This window comes from Erpetoichthys calabaricus, chromosome 7, assembly GCF_900747795.2.
Source record: "Erpetoichthys calabaricus chromosome 7, fErpCal1.3, whole genome shotgun sequence".
In the NCBI taxonomy this organism is placed as follows: Eukaryota; Metazoa; Chordata; class Cladistia; order Polypteriformes; family Polypteridae; genus Erpetoichthys; species Erpetoichthys calabaricus.
Window position 1 is genome coordinate 198,670,796 of NC_041400.2, and position 22,346 is coordinate 198,693,141.

The 22,346-nt window shown below is 48.0% G+C and overlaps 2 protein-coding genes across 2 annotated transcripts in view; both read right to left on the minus strand.

Moving 5' to 3' along the window:
• The window catches only part of LOC114655007 (beta-1,4-galactosyltransferase 1-like), a 46,665-nt gene extending 42,636 nt beyond the window's left edge, over positions 1 to 4,029 (minus strand). The window contains exon 1 of the mRNA XM_028805901.2: positions 3,474 to 4,029. Within this exon, the coding sequence (XP_028661734.1) occupies positions 3,474 to 3,768 (295 nt within the window). The 5' untranslated portion in view covers positions 3,769 to 4,029. The remainder of the gene's footprint in view (positions 1 to 3,473) is intronic.
• Positions 1 to 22,346, minus strand: part of LOC114655011 (uncharacterized) — an 899,220-nt gene that overhangs the window by 700,247 nt on the left and 176,627 nt on the right. The gene's annotated exons all lie outside the window — the stretch shown is intronic.

The following is a 22,346-nucleotide window of genomic DNA, read 5'->3' on the forward strand; positions in this document are numbered from 1 at the left end:
TGGACAGCGCTTTGAGTACTGAGAAAAGCGATAAATAAATGTAATGAATTATTATTATTATTAATAATAATAATAATAATATAGTGCGTTTCCCACGCTCAAGGCGCTTTCTCTACCCGTTTAGTCCTTCAGGGTGGCGGGGAGGTGGGGCGCTGGAGCCAAACCCAGCAGGAACAACCCCAGGGCAGGACGCCGGCCAACGCAGAGCGAACACACGCATTCGTTTAAACAAAAGAAACTTCAATTTAAAACAAAATACATAAACGGGAGACCCCCAAGAGAAGTTGTCGAGTTATGAATGTGCGCCTCTTTACCGAGAAGACCCTCACAGGTGTGCACCAGGGAACAAATTCTTTAAACCGCCACCTTAAAAAAAAAAAACGAAGATGCACACCTCAGAAGACGCGCACCCCCCCCCCCCCCCCCCCCCCCATCCCCCCGCCACTCTCCCCCCCAAACGTTCACGCATAGACCCTCGCGTCAGACACACAGCCGTCTGCTGAACCCGCTGATCGAGAACAGGGCCGCAGCGGCCACCACAGCAGCTTCGGACGTAAGGCAGGAACAACACGTGGACACCGACGCCATTGGCACTGAAAGCGCAATCCGGTAAACGTTTAAGAGGACATGACACACTGACTGCTGAGCCTGGGACTAATGGACCACCGAGATAGACGTCGACTGGGACACATAATAATAATAATAATAATAATAATAATAATAATAATAATAATAATAATAATAATAATAATGAATCATTTACATAGAATTCCGTTATTATATTCCATTTCTCGCAGTGTGCGCATACGGATGTTGTCGAGGTAAACATTTACTGAAGGCTTCCAACGGTGGAGGTGGTGAGAAGTCAATGACCCCTTTTGATTGGCTAACTATAAAGATTACAATATGCCAGCAGCTTTCGAGAGATGGCATAGCAATGTGGCTACTCGTCTGAGTGTGTAAATAAGAACTGCAGTTTCTGTACTACATGCTGCCTGAGAAGGGTCGTCCCGAGTTGCCTCGAAAGCTGGCATCCATCCATCCATCCATTTTCCAACCCGCTGAATCCGAACACAGGGTCACGGGGGTCTGCTGGAGCCAATCCCAGCCAACAGAGGGCACAAGGCAGGAACCAATCCCGGGCAGGGTGCCAACCCACCGCAGGACACACACACACACACACTAGGGCCAATTTAGAATCGCGAAATCCACCTAACCTGCATGTCTTTGGACTGTGGGAGGAAACCCACGCAGACACGGGGAGAACATGCAAACTCCACGCAGGGAGGACCCGGGAAGCGAACCCACCTTACTGCGAGGCAGCACCGCTACCCACTGCGCCACCGTGCCACCCGAAAGCTGGCATATTGTAATCTTTATAGTTAGCCAATCAAAGGGGTCATTGTGCTTGACTTCTCACCACCTTCAAAATGGCTAACACGGCACAACACCCTCGTACTAACGGAGGACCTCGTAATGTAACCTTCAGGCTTTCATGTGATGTGCTTATCTTTAAAGAACAAAACCCGGATGAAGCGATAAAACTCTAAAGGCCTCTGATTGGGACAAGCAATAAGACAAAGAACGACAGGCATTATCTGACGAATAATGGAGGCTGCTATGGACATGAGAACTTCACACTCACCTCTCCTGTCGTCTCTTTCTTTTTTGTTCACTTTATTCATTTACATTCGTGAATTCGGTGCCGTTTCAGCGATCTGCCTGAGCAAATGCCCACCCGTAGGCGGTGTTCGCCGCTCCTTTTTAATTTCTTTGACGGCTGCCCCGTTTTTAATGTATTTATTTATTTATTAATGTGTTTTATTTCGTTGTTGTTTTTCTTGTTTTACGCTCTCGACCTGCGCCGTGTCGTTCATGCTGGAAGCCCTTGCTGTGTAGCTTCATTTTTTAAGTCACGCGGCGCTCTTGTTCGTCCCTAACCGTTTTTTGTCCCCTTTATTCTTTAAACGCCCCCCGTTTCCGTGGCCACAGGACTGAGTGGCTAACCGAGCAGCATCCCCGGATGAAGAACGGCAAAGCGGATGGCGCGCACTAGAGGTGGGCATCGTGGCAGTGATTAAGGCTTTGGACTTCAGGCTCTGGGTTCAGGGTTCAAATCCCACCACTGACAACGTGGGACCCTGCGCAAGTCACACGTCCTGTCTGTGCTCCAAAGCGAAAACGGAAAGAAATGGAATCGAAATGATGTAAGTCGCTTTGGATAAACGCGTCAGCCAGACACAAACGAAGGCGCTACAGAAGTCGAGCCCTGCTGCCGGGCCGCCGCGCCTCGGTTACTCCACGAATACCAATAATCGTTTAACGGAGCAGCGGTCGGCCTTTCTTGTTGGACTTCTTCCGAGCCCGACGAGCTCTTCCTTTGGGTGGTCCGGTCGGGTTCTACTAAAGACTGACTGCACCCCATCCCGGAACACCCTTACGGGTCTGCTTTGTTCGTTTTCGGTCTCACATTTCAGTGGCCCGGAGACACGCGACAGGTGCGTCGCTTTATGTCGCATTCTGAGTGTTTGGACTGTCAGATTCGGCTTGGGGTCTGAGAACGAAGCGACCACCACTTCTGTCTAAAACTGAACTAAATAAAAATGAATCAACCTTAGGAAGCAAAAGACAATCGGTGGTCATATTGAGCTATCACGAGACGCCACTTCAGTTTCACATTTAGGGGTTTTCTTTCTAACATTTTAGGGTTCGGATTTCACGTTTCCCGGCGACACCTTTATTATTATTATTATTAGCTTCTTTATTTTAAAAGTCACTGCTTTTGTCGTCGCCTTTTCAACGAGTCATCGCACTTTTTGATTGATATCACCTGGGCACATTTCCACACGCGTTGTGCCCATCGAGATGCCAGCCTAATCTAATGGCCGACAAAGCCCTCAAACTTAGATGTTGGTCTCCTTGTAACCCAAAGGCGTGGACTGCATGGTTTGGGAGATGCCGACCCCCCCCGAAGCCCCTCCTGGTGCCTTTGACTCCTCGACCGTCTGACACAATCGGCTGCTTTTTGATTTTGATTTTTTTCGCTCCGTTTCCCCGTTTTGAAACCTCCTGGTTGCTTCACATCACCGGTAAGCCAGCTGATTGTCGAGCGGTTCTTTTCATTTACGGTGCTCATTTGTTTGTATTCTCAGTAAAGTCAATTTTACGAACACTGGGCGCTTATGGTTACATTTTCGGAGCGCTGGCAGTTGTGGATGCCGCCTTCTGAGACTCGGAGCTCTTAAAGGAAGTTTCGAGCCCGCAATTCGAACCCCGCAGCCTGAGCAGTGCGGTAGTGAAGTGCGCCTGCGCACGGCGGGCCGGCCCGTCTCTAACTGGACCCGGTGCTTCTTTCGAGTGGGACTCCGCGTGTCTCTCGGTGTCACCTGTCGCTTCTGTACACCAGCTGTACAAACAGCCACCACCGATATCAGGCTCGCCCTGTGTAGCCCGCCCCACCAGGCACGACTCACCCAAATGTGGCGGAGTCTCCGGGCACGGCGGCAGGTCGGCGGATCGGTCCCTTATCTCTGGGGGCGGCGTTGTTGTCGAGTTCGTGTCCGGTCCGCTCGTGACAATTGCTGGTAGCTCCCAGGTCACCTTGACCCGCTTGTCCCCCGCCTTGTGCTGCTGCTGAGCTTGTATGAAGGTCTTCATAGCCTGGAAGGTGTTGAAGTAGTAGAGTAAGACCACCACTAAGTGAAGGGCGCAGATGAAGACCATGGCGATGCTGACCCTCTGGAGACACGACTGGCCGGGGCCGCTCATCGCGACAGACTTGAGACGATGTTGAGTAACCGCTGAGCAGTCAGAAGATCCGCAGCCCCATGAACATCGGCCGTCAATCCAGGTGACCGCCTTCAGCCCTGCTGGGACACCAGCGACTGACGAGGTGACAGCAGACGTGAGCAGGTAAGACGGCGTTTACTGCTTGTGAAATCAAAGAGGAGCGGCAGGTGTCAAGTGGCCGGTGAAGCGTGTCAGGAAAGGAGTGGCGCTATAAAAGCACCGACTCGTCACCCGGGTAGCCAGTACGTCGCTACAGCAAAAAAGGGACAGGATGAGGGCACCAGACACATACGAAAGAAGACACCTGGCAGATAAGAGCCGCAAGCGCACCTGGCTGCAGTCCAAGTTTTTTAATAATCTGAGCTCGCCCTAAAAAGAAAACACGTGTTTACTGTCGCCGTGGAGAAAACCCCGGGAGCGCTGAGGAATCGGCCGATGGGCACTCCTGGACCCGCTGCACCGGCCGGGAAAGCAACGCGGGCTTCGCATTCGTCCTCTGCTCCGCAGGTGTGCAGAGAACGTCGAGTGTCACCGTGTGTCACTGTGTCACTGAGCATGCAGGCCCGTGCGCTAGCAAGTCAAAGGCGAGGCGACTCTTTGGCTTGCTTATAGCGGCGAACTCCATTTGTTAACGGTAAAAGAGAACGAACTGAGGGCTTCGTCTGTGTGTCACGGCGGGCAAAACGACACACGACATCAGTCAAGTCAACAAAACCCGAAGTGAGAGAAACGCCGTAAAGGTGCGCGTGTCCCGCACTCGAAAGGCTGCCTGGTGACAGTGACGCGGGTCGCCGGTTCAACTGTTCGACTTGGTCACGCGACGAGCGACAGCAAAGTCCGATCAGCCAGGGGACACACCGTGAAAACAGCAGGGCGAGGGACAATGGGGGCGTCGCAGGGGGTCTGAGATAAATGAAGTGGAGCGGGAATTTAGAGTTTGGGCAAACTTCATAAATAAATAAATAAATAAATAAATAAATAAATAAATAAATAAATAAAGCGGGACAGGTCTGGAAAAGGGAAAATGGCGGATTTTGTGACATTTGAACATTGACACGATTTGACTCGTCAGCGACTCTTTTCACGCGTTAAGGAAGCGCACGTGACGACCCTAACAGAGGATTTCTGGGGTCTGAGGTGTCAATGAAAATATCCCGAATTGTCTTGGGGGTCGCTCGCTGAACGGGACACACAGAAGGACGTCTAAGAGGGGCAGCTTTTCAGTTCTGGACAGAAGACGTCAGGTAAGAGAGAGCAGGGACTTCATGTTGATAGAAAGCCCTTCAAAGACCTAACGTGTGTGCCACACTGAAAGGGGGGGGGGGGTCCCCACGTCCAGCACACATTCAAATTCAAAGCCTGTATTGTGTTTGGATATTTGTGAGTGACAATACCAGTTTACTTAAGAGATAGCTGAGCAACTTCTTCATGGGCAGAGCAGCACTTACTGGTTAAGGCTTTGGACTGCAAACCCTGAGGCTGTGACTTCGGATCCCACTACTGACACTATGTGACTGTCACACCACCTGCCTGTGCTCCTCTCGGAAAAACAAAGTCACCGTAGAGAAAGGAGTCCACCAAATGAGTAAAGGGAGTGGGAGAGGCACTAAAACAGAGAGAAAAATATGAAAGGTAGAAAGTTAAATGGGAAAGAAACTACAAGAGAGATAGAAATACAGGAAAGGTATTACTTAGTAGAGCGATATGATAGGCACAATGACAGATAATATTTACAATGAAAGGCACTATATAAGAGATAGAGAGATGAAAGGTGCTGTATAATTAATGAATAGACAGATAAAAGGCACTATATAAGAGATTAAAGGCACTATATAATTAATAGATGGATGAAAGGCACTATACAATTAATAAAAAGATAGATAATGTGATGTAGTGGTTAAGGCTTTGCACTTCAAACGGTGACCCTGTTGGTTCATATCCCATTACTGACCCTGTGGGACCCCGAGCAGGCCACTAAACACCTGGAACCCGTGGTGTCTCAGATGTTGTAAGCCTTCTACAATAAACGTTCATCTTTGGGCCCAATTCTATGTGTGGTCGATATTTACGGCCCACCTTGTCTGTACAGCTCAGTCCTGCCCCCCATTCAGGTCTTCTTCTATTTTTATCCATCCACCTGCGCTTCGGCCTCCCCCACTTTCTGTTCCCCTGGACCTCCACCCTCATGCCCACCTATTCCTTGTCTCTCCTCATCACGTGCCCATGCCACCTCAGTCTTTCTTCGCTGTCTCTCCCACTTTTGTTGTTCCTCTGATTGTCTCATTTCTTCTTCTGTCCTCTTTTTCAAACTCTGCATGCTCTGGTGCTCCCCACTACAAAACCTCCACCTGGGGGGCTCTGGTCTTTATCTCACGAGTCCACACATCCACGAGCAGATCAAAGAGGTGAGGACTTCAAGGAGGGGTCTCGTCTGTTACCCCAACACTGCTTTTTAGCCGAGTCCTCACTCCGTCTTGCTTATCCTGTTCATTTCTCACACACTTCTCTGGTCCCCCTTTGTCTCTCATGCACCTCCAGACCACCTGACGTGGCGCCTTCTCCAAATCAATGACCACCACAAGCAGACTTTTCTGTTTTTCTCGATGTTTCTCTACTGACTGTATTATCGTAGTGTTTCCCTCTACTTACCCTTTAGCTTTACCCTTTACACACACAGGTAAACACACACACAGACGCTAACCACAACAGCGCCCCATGAATGACACACACACACACTGATTAACCCTTCGCACTTTAAGCCTCACATCAGCCTGTCACTCAGCACTTCAGGAGACTTACTTATTATCGGCACAAATAACATACGATGTTTTAGTGATATCTCAGACCTAAATATTACTTTTGGTCTACAAGAATACATTTAAACATACAAAGACTCGGCACTCTTGACTATCGGCCATTTATCAGCCAAGAATACCTTCTTCTCATCGTACCGTCCCTTCTATTGAGTGGCGCTCATCACCCTCAGCCTTATAAACCTCACAGCACAGAAATAATGGCAACAAAATCTGACTGTCACCAGGTGCTCAGAGAAATCAAACTTATTATTTCAATCACTCTAGACATTCAGACAAAGCATAGAAACTTAAAAGCAGCGTGGTATGTATTACAAGAATAATAAAAATAATAATAATAATACCACTGGAACAAAGAATAATAGAAAAGAGGTACTGATAGGAAAGTCTGAATCTACAGTCCATCCAAAAAGTATTCCCAGCGCTTCATCACTGTCTCCACATTTTGTTATGTTACAGCCTTATTCCATAATGGATTCAATTCATTTTTTTCCTCAGAATTCTACACACAACACCCCATAATGACAACGTGAAAAAAGTTACTTGAGGTTTTTGCAAATTTATTAAAAATATAAAAATTGAGAAATCCCATGTCCATAAGTGTTCACAGCCTTTGCTCAATACTTTGTCGATGCCCCTTTGGCAGCAATTCCAGCCTCAAGTCTTGTTGAATATGATGCCACCAGCTTGGCACACCTATCCTTGGCCAGTTTCGCCCATTCCTCTTTGCAGCACCTCTCAAGCTCCATCAGGTTGGATGGGAAGCGTCGGTGCACAGCCATTTTAAGATCTCTCCAGAGATGTTCAATCAGATTCAAGTCTGGGCTCTGGCTGGGCCACTCAAGGACATTCACAGAGTTGTCCTGAAGCCACTCCTTTGATATCTTGGCTGTGTGCTTAGGGTCGTTGTCCTGCTGAAAGATGAACCGTCGCCCCAGTCTGAGGTCAAGAGCGCTCTGGAGCAGGTTTTCATCCAGGATGTCTCTGTACATTGCGGCAGTCATCTTTCCCTTTATCCTGACTAGTCTCCCAGTTCCCCACAGCATGATGCTGCCACCACCATGCTTCACTGTAGGGATGGTATTGGCCTGGTGATGAGCGGTGCCTGGTTTCCTCCAAATGTGACGCCTGGCATTCACACCAAAGAGTTCAATCTTTGTCTCATCAGACCAGAGAATTTTCTCTCTCATGGTCTGAGAGTCCTTCAGGTGCCTTTTGGCAAACTCCACGCAGGCTGCCATGTGCCTTTTACTAAGGAGTGGCTTCCGTCTGGCCACTCTACCATACAGGCCTGATTGGTGGATTGCTGAAGAGATGGTTGTCCTTCTGGAAGGTTCTCCTCTCTCCACAGAGGACCTCTGGAGCTCTGACAGAGTGACCATCGGGTTCTTGGTCACCTCCCTGACTAAGGCCCTTCTCCCCTGATCGCTCAGTTTAGATGGCCGGGCCAGCTCTACAAAGAGTCCTGGTGGTTTTGAACTTCTTCCACTTACAGATGATGGAGGCCACTGTGCTCACTGGAACCTTCAAAGACAGCAGAAATTTTTCTGTAACCTTCCGCAGATTTGTGCCTGGAGACAATCCTGTCTTGGAGGTCTACAGACAATTCCTTTGACTTCATGCTTGGTTTATGCTCTGACATAAACTGTCAACTGTGGGACCTTCTATAGACAGGTGTGTGCCTTTCCAAATCAGGTCCAGTCAACTGAATTTACCACAGGTGGACTCCAATGAAGCTGCAGAAACATCTCAAGGATGATCAGGAGAAACAGGATGAACCTGAGCTCAATTTGGAGCTTCATGGCAAAGGCTGTGAATACTTATGGACATGCGCTTTATCAGTTTTTTTTATTTTTAATAAATTTGCAAAAACCTCAAGTAAACTTTTTTCACGTTGTCATTATGGGGTGTTGTGTGCAGAATTTTGAGGGAAAAAAATGAATTTAATCCATTTTGGAATAAGGCTGTGACATAACAAAATGTGGAAAAAGTGATGAGGCGCTGGGAATACTTTCTGGATGCACTGTAGATAGTCTTTAGGAAAAGCTTACGAAAAAGTTAGAGATGACAAGGATGAATGTCCCAGGGACGCGTTTGATTTAGCAATCGATGTTCATGATGCCTTTCTGACGACCAGTGCTGTCTTCATCTGTTCCTCTTCTTCTCCTTCTTCTCCTCTTCTGTAACCAAGGCATATTTATTCTAACGTTTCATGCCATGGTTTCACAGCTCATGAATGTTCCATGCACCTGATTGGCTGGCTGTCAATATGATTGATGAATTTTGCTCAAATTCTTTCCCAAATAATACCGTTCTTTGATGTTGCCTCACTTTCCCTTTTCCAGGTCATAAACCCCAGATGTCCATCCATAATAGGCTGAGGTGTCAGCTCAACATCCTTTCCCAGGCTGTAAAATTGAGCCATCACAATGTCTTCGTTTCAATGTTGCAAACAGCTGTTTTAAAAGTGAGGTGTAAGAAAACCTGCTTTGATTTGTCGTTGTTTCATCTTGACCAACATGTAATGGAAAATTAAACCAAAATGTACAGATTTTATACACCATAACACTGACATAAAGCCAAACTGCTCCTCCACTATGGTGGTCTCTTCTCTCTTTTCCCACATTTTCATTGAGTGGGACATCAGCTCTATCCCCCCGTAGTTTCCTGAATGTCACCCTTCTACTCCTTGACTCGACTTTAATTTTCATATCGATAATCAATGTGACCAAAAAGTAAAAGAATTCATGAACCTCCTGGACTCTTTTGATTTGAGACAGCTCGTTAATCAGCCTACACATACAGCAGGTCATACGTTAGACTTAGTGATTACTAAAGGACTAAAAGTTGATATAAAGCAGATCATTGATGTTGGTCTATCAGACCATTTTCTTCTACTTTTTAATAAAGAAATAATGATAGAAAACACTCATGAGAAGCATATTGTTAAAAAACGCTTCTTTGACTTAGCAGCAGCTTTAAAACTTACAAACATTCTAAGCAGTCAGTCTATTTATAGTGCCAACTATAATAGCGAGGATAATGTAGATAGTAAATTGGTTTGAATCCTACCTGTCAGGGAGAAAATTCTTTGTTAGTTGTGGTAATTATAACTCAAAGACCCCTGATATCCTATATGGTGGTCCACAAGGCTCTATCCTGGGTCCGCTGCTCTTCTCGATCTACATGCTTCTGTTAGGTCAGATTATCTCAGGGCACAACGTGAGCTACCACAGCTATGCTGATGACACACAGCTGTATTTATCAATAGCACCTGATGACCCCGATTCTCTTGATGCACTAACACAATGTCTAACTTGTATCTCAGAATGGATGAATAGTAACTTTCTCAAGCTAAATAAAGAGAAAACTGAAATCTTAGTGATTGGCAATAATGGATACAATGAGGCTATTAGAAATAAACTGAATACATTAGGATTAAAAGTCAAGATGGAGGTAAAAAGCTTAGGGGTAACTGTTGACTGTAATCTGAATTTTAAATCTCATATTAATCAGATCACTAGGACAGCATTTATTCACTTAAGAAACATAAGAAAAGTTAGACCTCTTATATCATTGAAAGATGCTGAGAAATTAGTTCACGTATTTGTGTTCAGTCGACTAGATTACTGTAACGCACTCCTCTCAGGACCACCCAAAAAAGACATCAATCATTTGCAACGAGTGCAGAATGCAGCTGCTAGAATCCTAACCAGGAAAAGAAAATCTGAGCACATTTCTCCAGTTTTGATGTCACTACACTGGCTACCTGTGTTATTCAGGATTGACTTTAAAATTCTGCTTATGGTTTATAAAGCCTTAAATAATCTCGCCCCATCTTATATATCGGAATGTCTGACGTCTTATATTCCAAATCACAACCTCAGATCCTCAACTGAGTGTCTCCTTAGAATTCCAAGAGCAAAACTTAAAATAAGTGGTGAGGCGGGTGACCTTCTGCTGTTAGGCACCTAAAATCTGGAATAGCCTGCCAGTAGGAATTCGCCAGGCTGATACAGTGGAGCACTTTAAAACACGGCTGAGAACACATTACTGTAACATGGCCTTCTCATAACTTCACTGTCATTTAATCCTGATACTCTGTATATCCAATTCATTATCATAACTATTCATGGTGGCTCTAAAATCTGTACTAACCCCTACTCTCTCTTCTGTTTCCTTTTCTGGTGTCCTTTTGGTGTTGGCTTGTGCCACCACCATCTACTCAGAGCACCGTGATGTTCCAACAATGATGGATGGATTAAAAGCCAGAAGTCTGTATGACCATCAGCATCACGTGACTCCGTGAGAACCCTGACTACAAAGAGGACTACTTCATTTATGTGAGGTAGAATGCCCAGAGGGGACTGGGTGGTCTTGTGGCCCCCTGCTGATTTTATTTTTTTCTCCAGCCGTCTGGAGTTTTTTTTTTTTGTTTTTCTGTCCCCCCTGGACATCGGACTTTATTCTTATTCTATGTTAACTAATGTTGTCTTATTTTAATTTCTTATTTTGTCTTTTATTTTTCTTTTCTTCATTATGTAAAGTACTTTGAGCTACTGTTTTGTATGAAAGTGTGCTATAGAAATAAATGTTGTTGTTGACTCCTCTTCATAGATCTTCAGCATTTGATCCCACCACAAATCTACCCCTTCTTCTCCTCCTAAACTATCCCACCCTTCTGCTGGTATTTCACCCCACCTGGTCCTGATGTCTTTCCATTCTTCACTCGCCCCCTTTACTTCCTCCCTCCGTATTCTTGGTACTCGCTCTTCATGTAGGACTCCATCCCCAAATGCCACCCTGGGCTTGTCTTCCTTCATTGGCTCCTCAAAGTGGCTTTTCCATCCCCTCTTGATGCTGCCACCCTTTGCTGGTCTTTCTTCTGCGTTATCGGACTCCAATCCTTCGCCAGCTTGTCCCCTAGTCTTGGTTATTCTCCAAGGGGCTCCTCCCACCGCCCCCTTCACCTCCATGTTTCTCTCTATCTTCCTCCCTCACTGATGTCTTCTTGGCCTCCTTCTCAGCCTTGATGTCCCCCTGCACCTCTATGTCACACCTCGATGTCTCTTTGTCACCAGGTGGGCTCCTTCCTGTCACCCTCCCCAACAACTCCTCCCCCACCTTTCCTCCCTTTACACGTTGATTCTGATCTCGGGGTCCGTCTCCCCCACTTTATGCTGCACTGTCACACTTTCCCCATTTAGGACCTCACAGTTCTTTATCTCCTTCAAACGAGATCTTCCTCTCTATGTTAGAAAGTCCGCTTGGCTTTCCTGTCCTCCACAACTGGAAGTCTCTTTCTCATGTAGCATGCAAATCCACTGGCACTGGTATCAAATGCTAAGAGGCTGGCATTGCGACGCCCCCTGGTTACTGTAGGCAGACGTCCTGAGCCTTCTTTCTTTTTCAAGCCGTTTTGTATTTTCATTTTGCTTTGCCAGGAATGATCAAAAGGCAAACTGGTGAAGCTGGCACAAGCAGACTTGAAGACAAACTGCCACCGCCACAGACACAGCAGAAGCACTCAGTCGCCGGGGGGCTTACTGAAGATGATGATGTCCACTCGCTCTCATTTGCTTTCTGGATTTTGCTTGAAGGTGTCAGTGGAGGGCGAAACTGAGGGGCCGGAAAAGCCCGACGTCAAGAATCAAAAAAGCCAGCAAAGGGAAGGGGGACTTGAGGAGACGACGTGCGTTTGCACAGCTGCAGACATCTGGACAGCCGTTGGGGTGAGGAGATGCCACCCACAATACGGAGGTCACTGATAATGGGAGCGACTTTGGCGAGGACTTCAGGGAAATTATTTAGAGAATGACGAGGACCACCCAGGGTCCCTGTTAGGTCTGAAGATACTGTTGACATACTTGGCACAGAAGATGGTGGCCATGGGCGGCACGTCCTCCTGCCAGCTCACACATACACACACACGCACACAATCTCCATCAGACTGAGACAAAGCCACGTGTGAAGGAGTGACCCGCCAACTGGGTCTAAGAGGTGGGTGGCCTTGAGTGTGCATGATGGGATTTCCTTGGGAAGCCGCTGAATGAAGACAATGCAAGGGGTCTGCCCTCTGGAGCAAAGGGCAAAGATCTCCTTCAGCTGCTGACAAGGCAGAGGGAACTGGGAAAAGCAAATGGACGACTGCCACCGTGACTTGGCAGTACCCAAATGTGTGTCACCTACAGCAGCAGACTCAGTGGAGGGCTGGCATCGTTTGGGACCTCCTGAGCCCTTTCTCGAACGCTCGTGCCCCCCTAGGTTGTGCACTCGGCCTCCTTCATGGTGGGTGATGATGAGACTCGCCAAGAAGTCCAAGTCAGCTGAATAGGACGATAAAATGCCCGCTGCTTTAGTGACGTCATCAACACGCCTAGAAGAGCAACGGGCTCTCACTTCCGAACAGCTGCCCCCTGGTCTGGATGCTCAAATCGCTCCTGCCAGATCTCCACAGTGTGGTGGCCACCCTGAGGGTCACAAAGAAAATGTTTGCAAATCCTTGGTGGCCAAGGCCAGCTTGGCACTCCTCCAGAAACACGATGTTTATCTCAAAGTTCAGATGAAGAATTCTTCAGCTATGGACCACCGTGGAGCCCAAAGCAGTGCTGCAGAAGAACTCAGAAGGCACTCGGAGACCTCCAACGCCAGTCTTGACTCCCACAGTGACCCCCCCCCCCCCCCCGTTGTCCCTCTGGTACGTCACTACATGGCCCTCAAGCGCTGCTGTCGGGCGAAACTCCAGACATTACGGTGGTCTTCTTACTCCCCAGCAGAAGAGCGCGAGTGGTGGACACTTTGGCAGGTGCTGCTACTGCTCCACAACTGTAACACAAGTCCTCTGGAGACCACCGAGCGCAGCTTCTGTTTCAGGCCAGGCTGAAGTCCTGAGGGGATTCCTCAAGAAGGTGATACGTGATCAGAACACACGGAGGATGGCCTTGACTAGACTGCCCACGGGGGCGTGACGGGCAGTGCCAGGCTCACCACAAGTCCGACAGTCACCAGTCACGAGGGTGGCAGGTCCGGCAAACTGCACACCTGAGCCGAGACTTCGAAGGATCGGGAAAAATCTGTGGAACAAATGGATGGGAAAAAGCGGGAAGAGTGGAAAATTCAAAGAACTAAGGGGGCTGAAGACCCCAATGGGGGCACCGGGGAAGGAACAGGCTGGATGGAGAGAACCTGAACAAAAGCTTCATGCACATTGACCTCAGCTATAGGTGACGTCCCCTCCTATATGCAGATCACGCACGGGGGTGACTGATGTTGCTGTTGGGGGTTCACATACCACCGCCATTCAGGACTTCCATTGGACAGCCAATCAGATTGCACCATTTAGTCACCTGGTTTGCCCAACTTGAGTCAGACAGTCGTAATCATAGGCGCAGGGTAATGCGGGAGCCCCCTCAACGGAGCAGAGCTCTGGGGGTCTGCAGCTCAGCTCCACTGGGGGTATTGCTGTGTCACAAAACGTCATTGACAGTCACCTGCTGTGAGGAGCAGAGAGAGGAACGAAAGCACGAAGAAGAAGCTCGTGTGGCACCTGCAGCGTGTCCTGAAATTGAAACTCGTTCAGTAAGCCACCTGACGTCACCTCGATTGTCACTTCACTAAAGTAGCACTACGTATGACAGTTCTAGTGTCCGCTCTCTGATGTTACAGAGCCCAGCTGACACGTGATGGAGACCCCCGGACCTGCACATGTCGTCAAAGGCTGCTGGCATCAGTCGACACATGAAGTGTCCCATGTGTCACTGTGTGTGGGGGACACATCTGTAAATGTCACCCACACACACGGGCAGCCCTCCGGCTTAATAGTCAGCAAATGGTGGAATTGTGGGAAAAGTGCCGGGCCAGCGACTGGGACATCCAACAAGAGCAATCACAGTAGAGGAACTTCAACTGGTGGCTCATCGTACTGGCGGCTGGCGTCACTGATGGAGTTCAAGCCGTATTGCCATCTGCTGCCACTGGGGGGGCCAAAGCGGAGGTGACACGGTCACATGTTGACCCGCTGTTGATGGCACTGAGTACAGTACGTTAGTGAGGCGTGTATTTTATTCTCTTTCTTATTATTCGTAGTCGTTGTATTACAGTGTTTGTGGTTCTTGTGTCGGGCGTCACACCTGATGCTCTGCTGGCTATCGAGTAAACAAATAAATAAATAAATAAATAATCAAGACGAGTACATCAATCCGCACTCCCATCATAAAGATAATCCTGAATTATGCATTCAACTGCTGAGTTCATTCTTTGAGGCTCCGGAGCTCATGATGAGAAGTTCGATGCTCTGCTCAAATGCTCAGGTTTGGGACAGAAAAATAAAAATGTTAACCAGAAACGTGAAGGAGCTCAAGGGCCAAAGCAGCAGTCGGCCATCCTGCGCCACACTCTTCAAAATGGCGGCGTCAGAATCGGGGCGGTCGTTGAACGGCGCATGAAGTCGCGAAGTCCACTGTCACTGAAATGAATCTGAAGGTTTTCTAAATGCGGCCACGCAAGTCAAAAGCCCCCCAGCTGCTCAGTAAGTGACGTCACTTTGATTTGATGTCCTCTATTAATCCTTAATGGGAAATTTGTTTTTGCATTTTAATTGGTAATATTGCCAGTCTAAAGGGTCTGGAGAGGCTCAGGGGCAGGTGGGGGGTGGGGCGGGACTACTGAGCACTGAGCCCACTGAAACACCTCAAGAGAACTGAGGGGGGGGGGGGGCTGTAAAATACTCACAATGGCAGCTAAAGCTCTGAATCGTCTCAGCAGAAGGGACAATCACGAGTCCCCTGTGTGGACCATTTTAACGCCATCTCAAAGCCCCTCAGAGACGGCCGTTCCTAGAATGACCCGTCTGTCCTTGATGAGTTTGTCAAGTGTCGGTGGTCCGCAGCCTGCGGGTTTGTGCAGACACAGGTGACACGTCAGTTCTTCTCCTCTCAGACCTGAGCACAGAGCAGGATTCTCACAATGGCTGGGGTCTCACGTCGGCCTCAGATAATTCTTTGTTAGCGGTGGTGATTGCACTTTAGGGGTCCTCGCTTTCACATACGGGGCTGCTCAAGGATCACTTGTGGGCCCATTGCTGTTTTTAAGAAGAAGACCCCAGAATATCTGCTGACAACATCAAGTCACACCAACAAAGAGCACACCAGAAAGTCTTCTGTGCCCGCCCCACAAGCAGATGTCTCAGTTCTGGTGATACAATTCTAGTTTAGTTCACCGTGACGAGCCCGCGGGGGTCCAACAGGGCGGGCCACTGATGGATGTGTTTCCTTATATCGAATATCGTTTGTGATTATTAAAACGTTGCTGTAGGCCTGATCTGCGCGGCTTGATGTTTTTGGGTCACATTCCATTGATTGAAAGTGATCCCAGGGGGCTTCCTGCGTATCATTTACAGTTTTAGAAGACAGAGTGCAGCATTGTGCTCAGTCATATGAGCCTTTGTCTTTTCATAATGGCTGCTCAATCACTTCCTCTTCGTTCAGACCCTCGAGTAGTCTGCCAAGGTGAACACGGGGTATTCTTCACTGTTTTATGTCGGACCACTCGCTGGCTGCAAGCCTAACCTTACTACTTACGTGGCTGGCTGTTGGCAGTGATGGGCTTCAGTGTCACATGCAGAGCTGTAAACACTCATCATGTGTGCTGTGGGACCACCTGAGCCCCTCAGTAGCTCAACGTGTTCATCCTGTGCCGGCCGAGGAAGACAAAGCGAGTTTCGTTTAGGCAATAAGGCTGTGCAAAGACACTGAAAGATTAAAACACAGAAATGAAAACTGAAATCCAAAGGAAACAGTCAAGTAATTCAAAGAAATAAAAGGACAATCCAATGATACAGAACTGTCCCCAATGTGGGCGGCACGGTGGCGCGGTGGGTAGTGCTGCTGCCTCGCAGTAAGGAGACCCGTCTGTGTTCGCTTCCCAGGTCCTCCCTGCGTGGAGTTTGCATGTTCTCCCCGTGTCTGCGTGGGTTTCCTCCCACAGTCCAAAGACATGCAGGTCAGGTGCATTAGAGATCCTAAATTGGCTCCAGCAGGCCCCCGTGACCCTGTGTTAGGATATAGCGGGTTGGACATTGACTGACTGACTGCCCCCAATGTCATTTACTGGCAAGCCACCAGTGACAGGGAGGTTTCAAGGCTCAAACCTTCGGGGTCTTCAGGACGTTGGCTCCACAGCTGCTTGGTTTTGACCCGTCCAGGTGACCCGAGGGGTCTTAATGTCGAGTCAGAGATGCATTGTGGCCCCAAACCCCTTAGCGCTTTATACACAAATCAAAGCCCACTGACGTGCAGGAGGCCATCGCAGCAACTGGAGGACCGCGAGGACCCAGAATGAGCCCTGTGAGGACCCCGATGGCAGCAGTCTAGTCGACTAAAGACAAACACATGAACGGGACCCTCTGTGTGCACTGAAATCCCGGAGAAGAATCAACGGATATAAACGGAAAAAAAATGGAAGAAACCTCAGGAAAGGAAGTTCAAAGAGAGACCCTTTACTAAGTAGGGTGGGCGTGCAGTGGGTGTCAGAGAGAAGGAGGTCAATACAATACCATACACAAGTAGAAATATTACAAGTACGGAGCAGAAGTCAACAGGAGATGACATCCCATAATAGCATTTTTGGTTTGTTCAGAGTCCTGGAGACAGAAAAATATAAATGCCGAGCATGTCGAACCTGAATGGGAGGACGCCGTCACTTCAGCTCGCCTTCCACAAGCCTGCGCACCTTAATGGCTTCTGATGTTTTCACGTTCTGCACCAGTCCATTATGGCCGCCGCACTACTGAGGACCAGACTGACGGGTGCCTGAGACCACCGTCGTGTAAAGGGGTCCTCGTGTCTTGGAGCTTCTGCTCGTTTAACGATTCCCACTCTTCGTTTTCACTGCCTGACCGTTTTATTAGTCGTTTTAAGACGCTGCTGTCCTCTGATCAGATTTGGCACAAGTGACGCAGAGTCAGGGTGGGCTGCTCGAGGTGGACAGATGCATTTCTCAGCCATGACGGTCACATAAAATAAAATGGGACATTTGACCGCCACTCTGCATGGACAGGCCAGCCCAGTCTGTTCGACTCGGGTGGGGTCAAGTCAGGATCAGAGTTAAGCAACAGCTACTTGGGGGCTGTGGTGACGTTTTATTTATCACGTGCAGTTCTTTGGAAAGAGACTGGTGGTCCCCAGGATAACTTCTACACACTTGTTACTCACACTAACTGTGGATACTCTGGTGACACGATACTTACTGTGGGGGTCCATACTGTGGAGGACCCTAGGGTCTCATCTACAATGTCTGCACTCAACCTCACTGACACCACAGCTCAAGCTGGTCAAGGTGGACCTTCTCGCTGTCCCAGCTCATCCGTCTGGTGCTCGATGGCCAGCCGTCCCTCAGGACCCAAGCTGCTCTGGTCTCTCAGTCTCACAGATTCTCTCTGTAGCCCCCCACAATATCAGATGGCCTTTCACAAGCCTGCAAACCTCAGAAGTTTCCACGTTCTGCACCAGTCCATTACGGCGGCCACACGTCTGAGGACCCTGCTGACGGGTGCCCTAAATGGCACAGGCTCTGGTCTGTCTTATCTGGGCTGCTGTGGAACCTCTGGTGGGCACTCGGACCACTAAAACAGCTTTGGAAAAGTCACAGGGGTTTGTATTGAGAAAGTGAAAAAAGAAAATAGGAGAGCTCGGTGAACTTGGCTAAATCGGAGAGAAAACCCGAAGACCAAACTGACGGGTGCCCTGAATGCTGTGGACCAAGACAACTGTCATATAAAGGGGTCCTCGCGAACGTCAAGAAATCAAAACAGCTTTGGAAGTGTGAGTGTTGCTCGGTTTGGTCTCTGTAACACAGGAACGTGACAACTGCTCAACAATACTGAATGTCAGTCACCTGCTGCTTTAATGGTGGCTGCTGCGTCGTTGAAGGTGCGCGAGGAGCGGCTGGTCTCTGCGGAGGAGCGGATGCAGCATCCAAAACGTCGTTTTCTGTGTGGACGACGCGTTAAAATGAATAAACTCGACGGGCTGGTTTGCTTGTTACTTAACAGTGACAGTCACACCCAGTAACAGGAGGGGACAATGGCTGCCTGCTGAAGCCCCTTGTCCAGCTTTTCTCATTCCTTTCACTTTAACTTTTGCAGATTTAATTTGCACGCGTGGCACGCCTGATGTTTCAGTTTTGTTTAACAATATTCACGGATTGTAAAAATGGCTGGCAGCTGCTCCCCATGAAACACTGTAATAAACCACAGCACAGCAGGCCATGGCATCTTCTGTCCTGAGACCTCCAATCACCATCCAATCGGATCCGCAGACCGCACCGCATGACACTGTGTGACAACCTCAGCTTGCGCCTGTTCATGGCGTGTCACGTCTGTGCTGCTCCTTTAATGGTACATGACAGTTCCATCGCTTGACTGTTTCATTCTGGGACGGGATGTCCGCATATAAAGTTGGTTCTTTGCACTTTGAAAAACTTCCTAATGTGTTGAAGGTACCCGACATCTGTACTGCAGGGTGGGCTACAGGACACAACAGATCACTGGCGGCAGCGATGGGCCGCCAGGATTTCACAGACCCATCTTCATCTGTCCGTGGCTACTTAGGACGCCTGTTAGGACTCTAAATATACCGAGACTCTCACTGGAGGTCTTTAGGGAACCCAAATGGGGGTCCCCCCCATGGTGTCACTCTGAAGAGCCCCTCCGGCACCTTCAAGTTTAAGGGTGCAGCTGTTGTTGGCTTCCATTTCCGTTAAACCGTTTCTGTTTTGTTCTCTTTAGGTCTACCAGTTCTGTTGTTTTGTCCCCGGAGATCTTGTCACGGGGGTCCACCAGCACTCGGTGAAGAGCGGGAGGACAATAAACTGAATTGTATGGAATTAAAAAAAGAAGGGGGCGGGATCACAAACGTCTGTCTGTTTAATAATAATAAATAATACATTTTATTTATATAGCACCTTTCCCATGCTCAAGGCACTTACAGAATATAATAAAGAACGGCAGTGTATACAGTATATAGCGTTGTACAAACCAGATAAATAAATAAAGAAGATTACGACAGTGAATTCTGAAAAAAAAAAGAAACAGACAACATAATTGATGGTCTCGCACACACACACACACACACACACACACACACAGGTTACATGAGCATCTTGACAGAGAAGTAAACTGAGAGAAGGGTAATAAAGTCCAGTAGAGCTAAAAGACAAACTGAACAGATGAGTTTTGAGTTGTTTTTTAAAAGAATTCATGGAGTCAGCTGACCTGATTAATTTCGGTCGGTCATTCCAGAGTCTGGGCGCTATACAGCTGAAGGCCCTGTCACCCATGGAGTGTAGATTAGTGAGGGGCACAACAAGATTGCCAGAATCAGAGGACTTTAGTGGGTGGACAGGCACATAGTGATGGAGAAGGTCACTGATGTAGTTTGGCGCGAGGTTATTTAAAGCTTTGTAGGTTATTAGTAGGATTTGATATTCGATTCTGTAGGACACAGGGAGCCAGTGAAGACGGAGCAGGATGGTGTGATGTGCTCGCTGCTGCTGGTTCGAGTAAGGACTCTTGCAGCTGAGTTTTGAATAAGCTGGAGCTGTGATATAAGATTAGAAGGGGCACCTGCCAGTAGGGAATTACAATAATCGATGCGGGATGTGATAAAAGCATGGACAAGTTTCTCAGTATTAGAGAGGGAGAGGAAGGAGCGAACACGGGATATGTTACGGAGGTGAAAGTAAGAAAGTTTCTTAATGTGATTTATGTGGGCGGAATAAGTGAGGGAGGAATCAAAAATGACACCAAGATTTTTTACAGTAGAGACAGGTCTGATGAGATCACTGCCAAGATGGACTGGGAAGGAGCTCATTTTATGAAGTTGCATTTTAGTCCCAATTTGCAGGAGTTCAGTTTTATTGCAATTTAATTTTAAAGAGTTCTGCTCCATCCAGGTTTTAATTTCACTAAGGCAGGTTGTGAGCTGAGAAAGCTCTGATGAAGTTCCACTTTTAACATTGAAGTAGAGTTGAGTATCATCTGCATAAAAATGATAACCCAGTCCATAGCTACTGATAATATGGCCAAGGGGAAGCATATAAATACAGAAAAGCAGAGGACTGAGGACAGAGCCCTGAGGAGCTCCTTGTGTGACTGGCGCTGAGCTGGATCTGCTGTTGCCAAGACTAACAAACTCTTGCCTATCAGTCAGATAGGACTTGAACCACTGGAGGGCAGTGCCAGAGATACCCAGCATGTTCTCCATTCTGGACAGTAGGATGTCAAGTCTGACCGGAGTGTCAAATGCTGCACTGAGGTCTAACAGAATTAATATGCTAGTTTGTCCAGAGTCTGCTGCCATAAGCAAATCATTGGTTACCCGTAGCAGAGCAGTTTCACAGCTGTGCCGCGCCCTGAAACCAGACTGAAAGGGTTCCATCAAATTATTAGAGGTTAGGTAATTGGTGAGTTGGGAAGCTACAACACGCTCAAGAACTTTTGACAGAAAAGGTAACTGGGAAATAGGCCGGAAATCGTTAAGACTGTCAGCATCAAGACCAGACTTTTTTAACATGGGGATCACAGAAGCAATTTTAAAAGTGAGTGGCACAGAGCCAGTGTCAAGGGATGAGTTTATTATTGTTGTAACAGTCGGGATTGTGGCATGAAGGCAGGATTGAAGTAGTGTGGTGGGGATGGGGTCCTGTACACAAGTAGTCGGCCTCATCTTACAAAGCAGGTTATTAACAAACGCAGAAGTGACTGGTGAGAACTTAGAGAAGGAGCTGGATGGAGTGGGAAAACAGGGAGAGATATAAACAGGTGATGTATTTATGTCAGTTGAATTATTTAGATCTTTAATTTTGTTATGGAAAAAGTGGAGGAATTCCTCACAGACTTCAGTAGAAGAGGTAGTTGGACCAGATGCGGGTTCAAGTAGTTTATTAACTGCAGAGAACAGAACCCTTGGGTTATCGTGGCCACTTTCTATTATTCTTACGTAATGGGTGTTCTTGGCAGCAGTTAGTGCTTCTCTGTAAGCTCTTTGGTGGTCAGAGAAAGCCTGGATGTGCACGGTGAGGCCAGTCTTACGTGACATTCTCTCAAGGCGTCAGCCAGCTGCTTTCACAGATCGCAATTCTGAGTTATACCAAGGAGCTGAGCGTTTAAAGGAAACCACCTTATGTTTTAAAGGAGCTGTTTTATCTAATGCTGAATGAAGGGCTGAGTTATAGTGGTGAACAAGACTTAGTGTTGATGGAATAGGTGCAGACAGTAAAAGATCAGAAATGGAGCCAGAAAGGATAGAGGGACAGATATTTTTTGAATGGAGGAGTCCTGATGTCACAAACGCGTACGTCGCACGTCAGCAGCCCTCGCGGTGCCTGCAAGTCGGGGGATCTGCTCCACCATACAAGCGTCTTTGTGACCCACCAAGGGAGAGGTTCCCCCAAATCAAGCACAATCGTCAGAGTGTCACGAGCCACCGATGCTGCCCCCCATGCTCGAGACACCCGGTCCTAAACGTAAGCCGTCCAATCACATTTGTCATTTGTAAGCAGCTCTTGCACATTCTGGCCAGGCCTGGCAGCCAGCACCCATTGTAATGTGCCCCCCTCTCTTTGACCACCCTGCTGCCGGGATGTGACACGTGTGATTTGTTTGAAAGGTGACTGAGGACACGTGAGCCCAAACCCTTTGTCACGTCACGAGCACATAGGTCCTTGGCAGTTAAGATGGCATTGTGG